The sequence below is a fragment of the Alligator sinensis genome, unplaced genomic scaffold (assembly GCF_000455745.1).
Source record: "Alligator sinensis unplaced genomic scaffold, ASM45574v1 scaffold1229_1, whole genome shotgun sequence".
In the NCBI taxonomy this organism is placed as follows: domain Eukaryota; kingdom Metazoa; phylum Chordata; order Crocodylia; family Alligatoridae; genus Alligator; species Alligator sinensis.
This window is the reverse complement of record NW_005842843.1, coordinates 105,921-117,617: the sequence shown is the minus strand read 5'-3', so window position 1 is coordinate 117,617 and position 11,697 is coordinate 105,921. Positions and strand designations below refer to the sequence as shown.

General features: G+C 47.2%; 1 protein-coding gene across 1 annotated transcript in view; it reads right to left on the bottom strand.

The window, feature by feature from the left end:
- BOLL (boule homolog, RNA binding protein) overlaps window positions 1-11,255 on the bottom strand; it is an 85,321-nt gene extending 74,066 nt beyond the window's left edge. Inside the window, exon 1 of the mRNA XM_006035467.2 lies at window positions 11,134-11,255. Within this exon, the coding sequence (XP_006035529.1) occupies window positions 11,134-11,136 (3 nt within the window). The 5' untranslated portion in view covers window positions 11,137-11,255. The remainder of the gene's footprint in view (window positions 1-11,133) is intronic.
- Window positions 11,256-11,697: the final 442 nt, after the last annotated feature.

The window sequence follows — 11,697 nt, the reverse complement described above, 5'->3', positions numbered from 1 at the left end:
TGTCCTGGAACCAGACCTGCTGCCACTAACTGCTGCTGCATGGCTGGGCCAGAACAAGAATTACCCTGCACTTCATGCTAGAATGGGGCCTGAGCCATGACAGATGGTAAGCAGTGAGGGGTGTGGGGGCTGTGGCAGAGGCTGTGGAGGGGCAGGCTGGGGAGGTGGGGGCAGGCGGAAGGTGGTCAGCAGCTGCAGCTCCAGCCTTAAGCCTCCGCTGATGCTGGAGTCAGAGCCACAGAAGCTGCCTCACTCCTCCACCCCCATACTCAAATCCAAGATGAGGGGCATTTTTACCTTATGCTGAATGAAGAAAAAACCTTGTCTCGGATCTGAGTAAATACAGTAAATTTAAACTACTACTTTTTACGTTAGAACAATGCAAAGGGCAATCCTTTGTTTAAGAATCTGTAATTAAGTCCTGGAAGACAAGGCTCCTCTACACTACTCTTTATAAAACTTAAGAAGCAATATTGGATCAAAAATAGTATAGTGATTTTAACCATTTAGACACCAGGATTTTACCACATGGCTTCGTTCCATGCTGTTTCCTGGGACATGAAACATAAGCAACAATTATTTTATCAAGAAGATCCAAAGTCTACCCCTATACTTCATATATAATCTTATTATATTTACCTTAGCTGCAATGACTGACATTCAAAACCTGCTATGAATATATATAACTAATCTCAGAAATTATTTACTGCTGTGAGCAATGTTGGTGCCTAAATGCACCCACTGTATTAACTGAATACAAGGAATAAGAGAGTCCCTACTCTGAGGTGCATACAAATTAATTAAGATAATTACACATAGATTTTTTTGTATTAAGATGGGTAAAGAAAAACAAAAATACTAACAGAACATGTTTCACGTAGAGCAGCCTATGCACATTTCTAATATATGATAAGCAAGACAATAAAAATCCTACTGGCCATTAATCTAGCCATTAACAGTTGACAGCTTATCACAGAGCCCAATATATTTGGTAGTTATGGAATTTGCAACACAATTCAGAATCATTCATAAAGCAGAATCTCAACTTTATTTTTTTAGTCAGATTGTTCAGTTAAAATATGAGCTGTAGAGGAGCAGTTGGTTAACAGATGCTGGAGTAGGGAGGCTGTAAAAGCTATTCCGTGGCAAATCTGGCCAGGAATGATGGTAGACGGCTCACTCTCTCTCAAATAACCTTACTATCATCTAGTGCTTTGCGGTGCAGGACAGAAGGTGGACTCCTAGCAGTGGCAGTGGGTCAGTAATTTATTAAGTAAATTAATGATTGACTTGACAAGTCCTATTTGTTTAAAAGACCAATGAAAAACAAGGAGTACACAAACATACTATCTTCAAATGTGGTAATTCATTTAATTTCTAATGCAGAAATTCTGGATTCACTGGTCACATCAGTGACCTATGACCTGACAAAAAATTCCATACATGTACCACACGGTAGGGAACTCTTAGTACTTCTACACAAACTGAAATTGTTAGTCTCCCTCTAGAAAACCAAAATGATAACCACTAAAACAAACTATCGAAGTCACTACTTGACTGAAATCACAAATTATCTCCACATGTGAAATTTAGTAATACTCCCAAAAATAACTTATGAGTTCACATCAATATGCCTTAAGATTCAACTAGATTCCTCTGTCGTCCTATGACCCATTCCATCTACTTCTGCACCCAAATATGGTAGAAAGACAATGTCAATATTTTACCTTTAATGTTCTGCTGGCAATGGGCTAGTGGACAATAATTTTATTAGATTTTTAAGCAGCTTTTGATATAGATCAGGCAAAACAGGGAAAATTATTCTTTAATTGCTACAAAGCATTTTTTGGGAGAACGCAGGAAGTAGTACTGGTTAACTACTCATCTATCCATTTGAAGACTCTCTCTCCTGTTTACTGTGTATTAGACCTCTAGAGGAGATTGTAAGGAAGCACAGGCTTCAGTATACCTAGCACACTAAGAAGAAATAGTTCTAGGGCAGGGGTGGACAATTATTTCAGGCAGAGGGCCACTTATTGAGTTTTGGCAAGATATTGAGGTCCTCACCCTTGACAGGTGTCTCACCCCCGGTCACCATCTTGTGACCGGAAGTCCTGTCCCCTAGCCCCTGACCTTTGCTACCAGCAGTCCCTCCACTTGCCCAGGAAGTACTCCTTTCAGCAAGGAGTTTTGCCATTTCGGAACCAGAAAAATACCAAACTACATTCTAATAATTTAACATCTACAACTTTCATTAATTTGATTAAATTTTTTTTTTGTCCTGATTCACATTCATTTGTGTAGTATACATGGAGGTGATTGCACAATAGTTTAAAATGAAGTCTTACTCTTGTATATTATGGGGGGATGGGAAGCATGGGGGTGGGTATAGGTTTGTGGGGGGCCATGGTTGTGCATGAGAGGGTTTTGTAGGTGGATAGGTGGGGTATGGGGTTTATGAGGGGCCATGTGGGGAGGGAGGGTGGCTGGGGAGTGTGGATCTGCGTGTATGGCAGTGCAAGGGGAGTTGTGGGGGTGTGTGCGCGGGGCGCACCCCCCACACACACACACACACACACACACACACACACACACACACACACACACACACACACAGTCCGACTCCTAGCCCCCGGGTACTGGCACGGGCTCTGTGCTCCTACGGTCTGGCGATGCAGCCAGGAACCACGTAGTGCCAGAGCAGCCAGCAGCGGGGCAGGAAAGTGGGGAAATGGCAGTTGCAAGGGGGTGGCAATGAGTGAGCGCACGAGAGCGCAGCAATAGCTAGATGGGAGTGTGGGGCCCACACCAGTGTCTGAGGGCCAGTGCCAGCAGGGCTCACAGCACGGCAGCAGGCATGCAGACGCAGGGAAGCGGAAACAGCCCCAGGGTCCCAAGCCAGAAGCCTCTGTTAGGCAGAGGCTTCCAGCTGGAGGGGAGGGGGTAGGGCAGTGACGGCAGGCCTTGCTGCTGGGCCCTGCTCCCAGCTTCCCCTGGGTCCTACTACCCCTGTCTCCTGTCATCTTTGACAGACAGCCAGGAGCAGATAAATATTAATTTTCTAAATTTTTTATGGGCCCCGTGGGCCAGAAAAATGGTCTGGCGGGCCAGATCTGACTCGTGGGCCATATTTTGACCGCCCCTGTTCTAGAGCCTCCTTTCACCAGGTTCCATGCATCTGGGTCAGATATTGATGAGAACAAGTTGACAGATTTCATGAAAAAGAATGAACAGATAAAAGCAGAGAGCCAAATTGAGGAACTGATGAAGGCAGGGACTATTGGAAGGGGTTCTCTCTTGCTAAATTGGCTTATGATTTTGGAGGGTCGGTGGTTGTAGCTGTGTTGGTCTAAGGACATAAGCAAGCAAGGTTGTTTAGGTAGATGTGATATCTTTTATTATTAGACTAACTAAATAGTTGGAAAAAAAGTTATTTGCAAGCTTTCGAGCACCCTTCGTCAGGCATAGGGCAGAGTTTCCCTATGCCTGACATAGGGTGTTTGTGCCCATAAGCTTTCAAGAACTTTTTTCCAACTATTTAGTTGGTCTAATAAAACATATCACATCTACCTAAACAACTTTGCTTGCTTATGATTATGGTGCACTTCAAGAACAGGCTGACCTTGGATTCCTGGGTAGCAGCTGTTTCTATTTGTGATTAACATTTAAAAGCATATTTTAACCAATGTAAATCTCTGGATTTTTAATGAATGCCCATATTCTATTTAGAGATATCCTTGAAACATTTCCAGTAGTTTAAGAGAAGTGATTACCACCCCACCCCCCCCATTTGGCACTGATGAGGCCACATATGGAATACTGTTTCCAGTTTTGGGCCACCCACTACAGAAAGGATTTGGACAAATTGGAGAAAGTCCAGGGGAGGGCAATGAAAATGGTTAGGGGGCTGAGGCACATGGCCTATTAGGAGAGGCTGAGGGAACTATGCTTATTTAGTCTGGAAAAGAGAAGACTAAGAGGGGATTTAATAGCAGCGTTCAACTTACCTGAAGGGTAGTTACAGAAGAGGATGGAGCTAGACTAGGGGTGGGCAATTATTTAGACTGGAAGGCCACTTAATGAGTTTTGGTGACATGCTGAGGGCCATAAACATCTCTCTCTTCTGTTCTCTCTCTAGCTCTCACTCCCTCCAGAACCTGGCCAGAGCTGTAATTCATTTGGTGCCCCAATGCTCAGCTGTGAACCCAGATGTGGACTTGCATCATGGAGGGCAGGCGGCAGCATCAGCTGTGAGCACAGCCAACAGGTTCCAGAGGCTTGACACAGAACCTACCAGCAATGTTCACAGCTGATGAAGTCGCTGCAGAAGCTCCTGCCTGGGTCCACAGCTGATGCCACTGGCAGGTTCTGGGATGGAGCTTTGGGCAGGTACTTCAGTCATGCCAGGAGGGCAATGGTGTCAGCTGTGGACGCCTCTGACAGGTTCTCCATCAGGGCTCCTGAACCTGCCAACAGAATCCACAGGTGACACTGCTGCCTGCTTGCTGCAGCAAAAGCCCATGCCGGGGTACACAGATGATGCCATTGCATCAAGAGCTGATGCTGCTGGACAGAAGTAGTCCCACCTGCCCACCCAGCACAGGAAAAACAGTCCCACCTAGCATCACACAGCAGCCAGAGCTGGAGCTGCTGGTTGCTCATGGGCCAGATCTAATGAATTAGTAGCCGCCTACCCACAGACCAGGATGAATCTGTTGGCAGGCTGGATCTGGCCCATAGGCCATATTTTGCCCACCCCTGAGCTAGACTCTTCTCAATGATGGCAGACGGCAGAACAAGGAGCAATTGTCTCAAGTTGCAGCAAGAGAAAAAGCTATCTTGCTAGGAGGGTAGTGAAGCACTGGAATAGGTTACCCCAAGAGGGTGTGGAACCTCCATACTTGGAGGTTTTTAAGACCCCACTAGACAAAGCCTTGGCTGGGATGATCTAATTGGGGATGGTCCTACTTTGAGCAGGCAGTTGGACTAGACGGCCTCCTGAGGTTCCTTCCAACCCTAATTTTCTATGATTCTTTGATTTTAATGACACAGAAGGGTCAATCTGTGCACTTCAGTGGGGTAAATAAGCATAAACATACTGCAGCTCTGTGAACTGTAATCTATTTGTTGGTGGAACCAAAGTCCTCGTTCTTCAGTTTATAAATTGTTCACTGTTGATGCCATAAAATTTACAAATGAAACAAGGCTGGCCTGCTTTTGAAAATTATTCCCAGCTTGATACCTGCATGAACAAAGGAAGTTTGAACTGAAAACACAGGCTTCTATGGACAATGCCCTTAAACAAATTTAGGTAGTACACTGTAATAATATTTTCTATAATGCCTTTAAAGTTTTAACATAGACTGTATAACATGCTCTTTGGAATCAATTTGTTGGTTGAAGTTTTCTGCTAACCATAATTCTTAAATGTATAAAACAAAATGAACACAATGGTCTCTAGCAAGGGTTCCTAAACTGACCTGCAAGCCTCTTTGATGCAGTATGCCAACCAGGACTGCCCCTTTCTAATGGCTCTTCAGGAAGCAAAACATTGGGAACCCCCAGTCTTTGGGTTCACTGTTGACATTAACACACTAAAAAGTACATGGATTCACAGCTGCATAAAGTTATGCCATAACTGTATATATAACTGAAGATTACTAGCATCAAGCAAAATACAAGAACATTCATTGAATGACAGTAGGCTTTGGCTCTGCTGGCTTGTTAGTGAAAATTAATTCCAAAACCAAGCATCCCCACTAAAAATAATTTGTTCATGCCTACACATTAAAATCTAGGTCTTCAACCAATCAGAAGTAATCATGACCTCATGGTAAATAGAGTTTGTGGAAAAAAGAGAGCTCTCTATCCTCCATGTCCCAAATCTTTCCTCTTGCCAAATGAATTTGTTTTAATATTAAAAAAAACAGCTTTCCATCTTTCCTCCACCCTTTTTCCCCTTCTTAATAACACTGCAAAGTTTATTTTTATCGTAGAATGGGAATAGGCTCTGCAATTTCATTGGTAGATTTATAGATTGTAAGGCCGGAAGGGACCTTGGAAGATCGTCAGGTAGAGAGGAACAACAGGAGCAGCAGAAGGCAACTATAGGGAGACTGGGTGCTCATTTGTGAGCTAGATCATCTCCTTTCCTCTTCCACACCAGGTTTAACAGCACAACGATACAGTCATCTGCAGCACTATATAGTTATGAGGAAAGGGGAGTCATTAAGCCATTTAATAAATAAAATCCACAAAGAGCAATCCTATCCCTGGGGGAGAGGAAGGAGGCATGATCAAACACCTGACAAAGGTAGTGAGGGTACCTGTGCCTCAACATCCCTGATGACCCCATAAGGAGGGACAGAAAATATATAACTGAAGCTTCCTGCTACTGTCCCAGTATAAATAAAACCAGAACAAGACTCAACAGTTTTACATGGCTATAGCAAAATGAACAGATTTGTGCTGATACAGGGAGCCTCAATGCAAAAGCCTGAAGGTAACTTCCTCAGGGTAACTGCATACAAGCAAACAACAGTCCTAAGAATAAATTCTCTTGCTTCAGGAAGAAATTTGCTGGTATCTGAGGGCCTGGCTGGAGATTACAGCTTTCTTGGTGTATTTGCAAAGATTCCTAGCTATACAGAGGCAAGTGTGGTGCTTTGTGGGTTTGCCCTCTGTAGTTGTTTGCAGGCCAATACAGATGTGAGTCATGGTTTTTAGAAAACTGATGTTAATTTAAGAGAGAATAGGAGGGTAATAGCTGCTGAACCACAAAACATACATCCCACAATGAAACCATCAGCATCCATGGATCCTCCATATCTATCACAGATTGTAATCCATCTTATCCATTGTCCTAAGTGCCCACATGAAAACTAAGTGGATGAACCTAAACTACAACTATGCTCTTAGTGAAAATTGATAAAGGCTGGCTAAAGGACAGAAAGCAAAGAATAAGTATATGGTCATTTCTCACAATAGAGTGAGACTGGGATGCGTTAGAGGGTGCACATGCACCCCGAGAGCGCTGCTGCACCTCCTGTCAGGCTACACTCCCTGTTTAGGTGACAGGCAGGGGGCAGGTGGGAGCACCAGTGCCCCCCCTACAAGCGCTGGCCAGGGAGTGGGGCCGCCAGCAAAAGCGGCCATGTCGCTTCCAGAAGTGGCTGTGGGACTTCTGGAAGCAGTGCAGCCACTTTTTGGTGGCTGCAGGGGACCCCTGCCCTGGTCAGTGTGATCAGCCACCGGTCGCTGACTGGTGTCGGGGGAGAGAGGGGGGTGGTACGTGTCCCCCGACTCAAGAGGCACCAGTTGCCCATGTAGCGAGATAAGCAGTAGGGTCTCCCTGGGGTCTATGCTGTTTAACAGGCTCATAAACAATTTGGAAAGGATGAGAATAATGAGGCCAAATTTACAGATACCTCTAAATTATTCATGGTGGCAAAAAACAAAGCTGAACTGCACAAGTTCCTTGGAAGTAAAACTGAAAAAGTAAAATTGAGTGAACAGCAGGGCTGTCTGAAGCTTTGGTAGCCTATTTGATTAGGAGGCGATTCGGCCTGATTCGGTGACTGAATCTCTGAATCCAAATCAAATTGGGAGACCAATTAAAAGTGCTGAATCGAATCGGAAGCCTCTGAATCAATTCAGAAAGATTCAGCCGATTTGGAGATTCAGCCAGAGACTAAACAGGCAGCAGTCCTCACCACGCTGACACAGCTGCCTCCAGCTGGTAAGTCTGTCGTGGTCTGCGGAGGGGGATGGGAGGGATTGAGGCTGGGGCTGGGACAAGCTGCCTAGTCAGGGCAGGGGGTGCGGGACTTGGGGAGTGGGATGCAGGCGCAGTAGTGCTCAGAGCAGGGGCTATGCCCTGCTGCTGTTTGCCCAGCCGAAGCGGGATGGGGGCAGGATATGGGTGCGGTGCACTCCAGGCAGAAAGGGGAAAGCAGCAGCAGGGCATAGCCCCTGCTCCCAGCGGTGCCGCCCCCACATCCCACACCTGTTGGGCCAGCAGCAGCAGTGCCCGCTCCCCCGCACCAGCTGGGCCAGCAGGAGAAGGGCAGAGCCCCCACTCCCACCACTGATACGGGTACGGCAGTGCTGGAAGCAGAGGAGAGAGAGGCACTGCCGCCGCTTGCCCAGCCGGGGTAGCAGGGCGCAGGATGCGGGCACGGCACCACTGGGAGCAGGGTCTATGCCTTGCTGTTGCCTGCCCCCTTCTGCCCAGAGTGAGCCGCGCCTGCATTGCTTCCCTCCACTCCAACTAGACAAGCAGCAGCAGCGCATAGCCCCTGCTCCCAGCGCTGCTGTGCCTGCATACCGCACCCCCCCCCCAAAAAGACCCACGCCTCCCACCCCGGCTGGGCAGCTTGTCCCAGCCCCAATCCCTCCCCGCACCACAACAGACTTACCAGCCAGAGGCAGCTGCGTCCACCGTGGTAAGGACTGCTGCACCTGTTTAGTCTATGGCCAAATCTCCGAAGCAGCACCAAAACTTCGGATCTGATTTGGCCTAATCGAATCCGGACAGTGATTCGAATCTCCGAATTGAATCGTTGTCCCTCCAAATTGGCTGAATCCAAAGCAAATACTTGCCGCTTTGCCCAGGCTCAGCGAACAGGCAGCAAACTGGTAGATGACATTCAGTGCTGTTAAGTGCAAAGGGATACATATACATGACTCTACAGTCACTGCTATTCACATCTGCACCTTGAATACTGTCTATTCTGGGCCATTCTGTTTCCCCAACTTCCAAAGGACTATAGTAGAACTAGAAAAGGTACACAGAAGGACTAGAGGGATGATTAGGGACATGAAGAAGCTTCCGTGAGGACAGACTAAATAGACTAGGATTGCTCATCTAGAGAGAAAATGATTGTGGGGGGGAGGGGGTGATACGATAGAGATGTATAAATTATGAGTAATGTGGAGAAATAAATAGGGATATACTGTTTAACATTTCTCACAACAGTAGAACTAGGGAACACAAGGAAATTATTAGGAAGTAGTTTCAAAATGAAAGGAAATTATTTTTAACACAGCATGTGGAACTCACTGCCACAGGACCTTGTAGAGGTTGACAATTTAAACAGGTTCAAAACTTGGTGCAACAGATTTAACAGGATCCACCTTGGAAGATGGCCACGATGCCCTTTGGTTGCTGCACCACTCCTGCTCCCCCCTGCTTGGGACTCTCCAGCCACAGCCCCATCTTTTCCTGCCAGGCCTTTATGATGATATAGACATGGGAGGTTGCCCTCAGAGTACTAGGACAAGCCTTAGGTGCTTCATTCTGCTCTCTTGATCATCAGGCTGCCTTGGTTTGGCCCAATCTCTGCCTCAAGCAAGGCATTGTTCTTTCTGTCTGGTTTCAGCCTCCTCACTCTCCCTCTCTCTCTCTCCATAGTGCCCCACTTTGCCTACCTTGATCCACTGGGCTCCTTAGCTTGTATCGTAAAAGACAGGGTGCATCACTAATGCCCCTGTGGCTTTGCAGGCCAAACCTTCAACAGCCCCTCCCTAGAGCACAGCTTCATGGCCTCTTGCCTTCCCATCAGCCACACCCATGCCTCATGGGTAAATAGAAACAGGGTGCAGACAGAAATGCAGCTCTCAGCTGTAACTCCAAATGATTCCTGCAAAGCGTTCTGAGTTACATTACCCGAGACCAAACAGAAGTTCACTGCTGGTTCTGGGGAGGGGGGAACATAGCTGTGGGCTGGGAGCCTGCAGTCAGGTTACCATAAAAATGACCAGGGCTCTTTGCCAGGGGTTGCTGTTTTCAGAATGGGAGGGAAGAAAAGCAGTGAAGGGAGCTTGTTCTTGGGGCTCCCCAGCTGATGCTGGAGGGTACGGTGAATGAACTGCAGTGTCCCCCTCCAGGGGGCTCCAGTACACCTGCCCCACACTATGCCAGGACTGAAAAACCCTAGACTGAACTCTCTCTGCTCCCTTTCCCACCACCTCCCATTCTGAAAATGGGGACAGGCTGGGAGCTGGCCAGACGCAAGTTACAAAAGATGCTACATTTTTAAATGTCTTTATCTCATGGGTGGGCAAAATGTAGCCCGCCATGCCATTCTATCCGGCCCGCAAGCCCCCCCTCCAAATTTAGAAAATTAATATTTATCTGCCCCTGGCTGCCTGTCCTGCGGCCCTTGATGGCTTGCCAAAGCTCAGTAAGCGAACCTCTGCCCGAAATAATTGCTCACTCCTGCTTTATCTGATACTTCATGCAATGAGGGGTTAGATTTTCATCCCATTTTAAGCTGTCTGCAGCTGTGCTCTTGTGTTTAGTCACAGCTACTAACTGCTTTCTGTGGCCAGATCAAGTGAAAATTCTCAGTTCTATCTGCACCCATAAATGCCCAAATAAAACTACTAGCCCATCTGGGTACACTCACCAGAGCAGATCCTTGCTCATCCCTATTAGCTGGCAGTGTTTGGGCTCCCTCTCAACTTCAGCTTCCTACCCCCACAGCTGAAGGCAGGACATCCTATGAGCAAAGGGACCCTCTGGCTTGGGGAACCCAGGCTGCATGGTATCCAGCCCTAACAGCATATAGGCCTCCAGTTGTGGTGCGGCCCCTTTAGCAGGTAGCCAGGGCCTGTGGCCTCCAGCCACTTTCAGAAGTTGGGGCAGTCCTGTTTTATATCATTAAGTGCAGCTAGTTCAACTATCTTTCATTTGGCTTCTAGCTTTTTCAAATTAATTTTCTTTGCTCTACTGCCCTCTTCCCCTTCTGCAAATGACTTTTCACTTACATAACGGAGTTAAACAAAAACGATTGTTTTACCTACTATTTAGCTTATGCTTTATCTGACTCTTTAGAGACAGATCTGAGACATCTCTCCAGCCCCTAAGTTCGCACAGAGTCCAACAGCTTGTTTAACACATCTCTCCCAATCACGTAGTTAGTCCAACAAAACACATTACCAAATCAACCTTGCTTCTTTTAACAGTGTTGGAGAGATGTTGTAACTGTGATGGTCCAAAAACATGAGGAGCAAGGGTTTTGTTTTTTGGTTTTGTTTTGTTTTGTTTTTTTGGGGGGGGAATCTCTTTTATTGAATCAACTGAGGAAAACCTGTTAGCACTGTTAAAGAAAGAAAACAACCCCCCCTTACCATGTTTCTTGCATATTTCCCAAGCCATCATCACAGCTAAACAAACCTAACATCCCACTGCACCCGGATAGATCTGCAACCCCAAGGTCACAGGCTTCCCTGCTCACAGGCAACTGTTGGAAGGGAAGTAACTGCCCTGCTCCAGGAGAAAATGGAGAAGGAGGTCACATTTCCCAGGTAAGACCAGCCCTACCCTGTTTCAAGGGAGACACATTATACAGCCACAACTCCCTCACACTGGGCATCCCCAGCTCCCCGTGCCTATATACTCTCACCCACTGATTGTAAGAAAGCCACCTATAAACGCCGCAAGCGACTGCAGGCGCAAAGGGCGCCGACCCACGTGGAAGGCTCCTGCGGGGCGGGGCGGGGCCATGGATTCGAAATGCGCGCGGGGGGCGGGGCGAGGGCCAGCCGCAAACGGCTCGTGCCAGGGGCGGGGCCAACGGCTCCAAGAGGCTCGAGGGGCGTGACCAGCCCGTGCCGGTTTTGGCGGGAAAGCCGCGTTCGGCCATTGCTTCTGTCACGTCTCTCAGTGCCTTCGCGGCGGAACGGGTCCAGCCC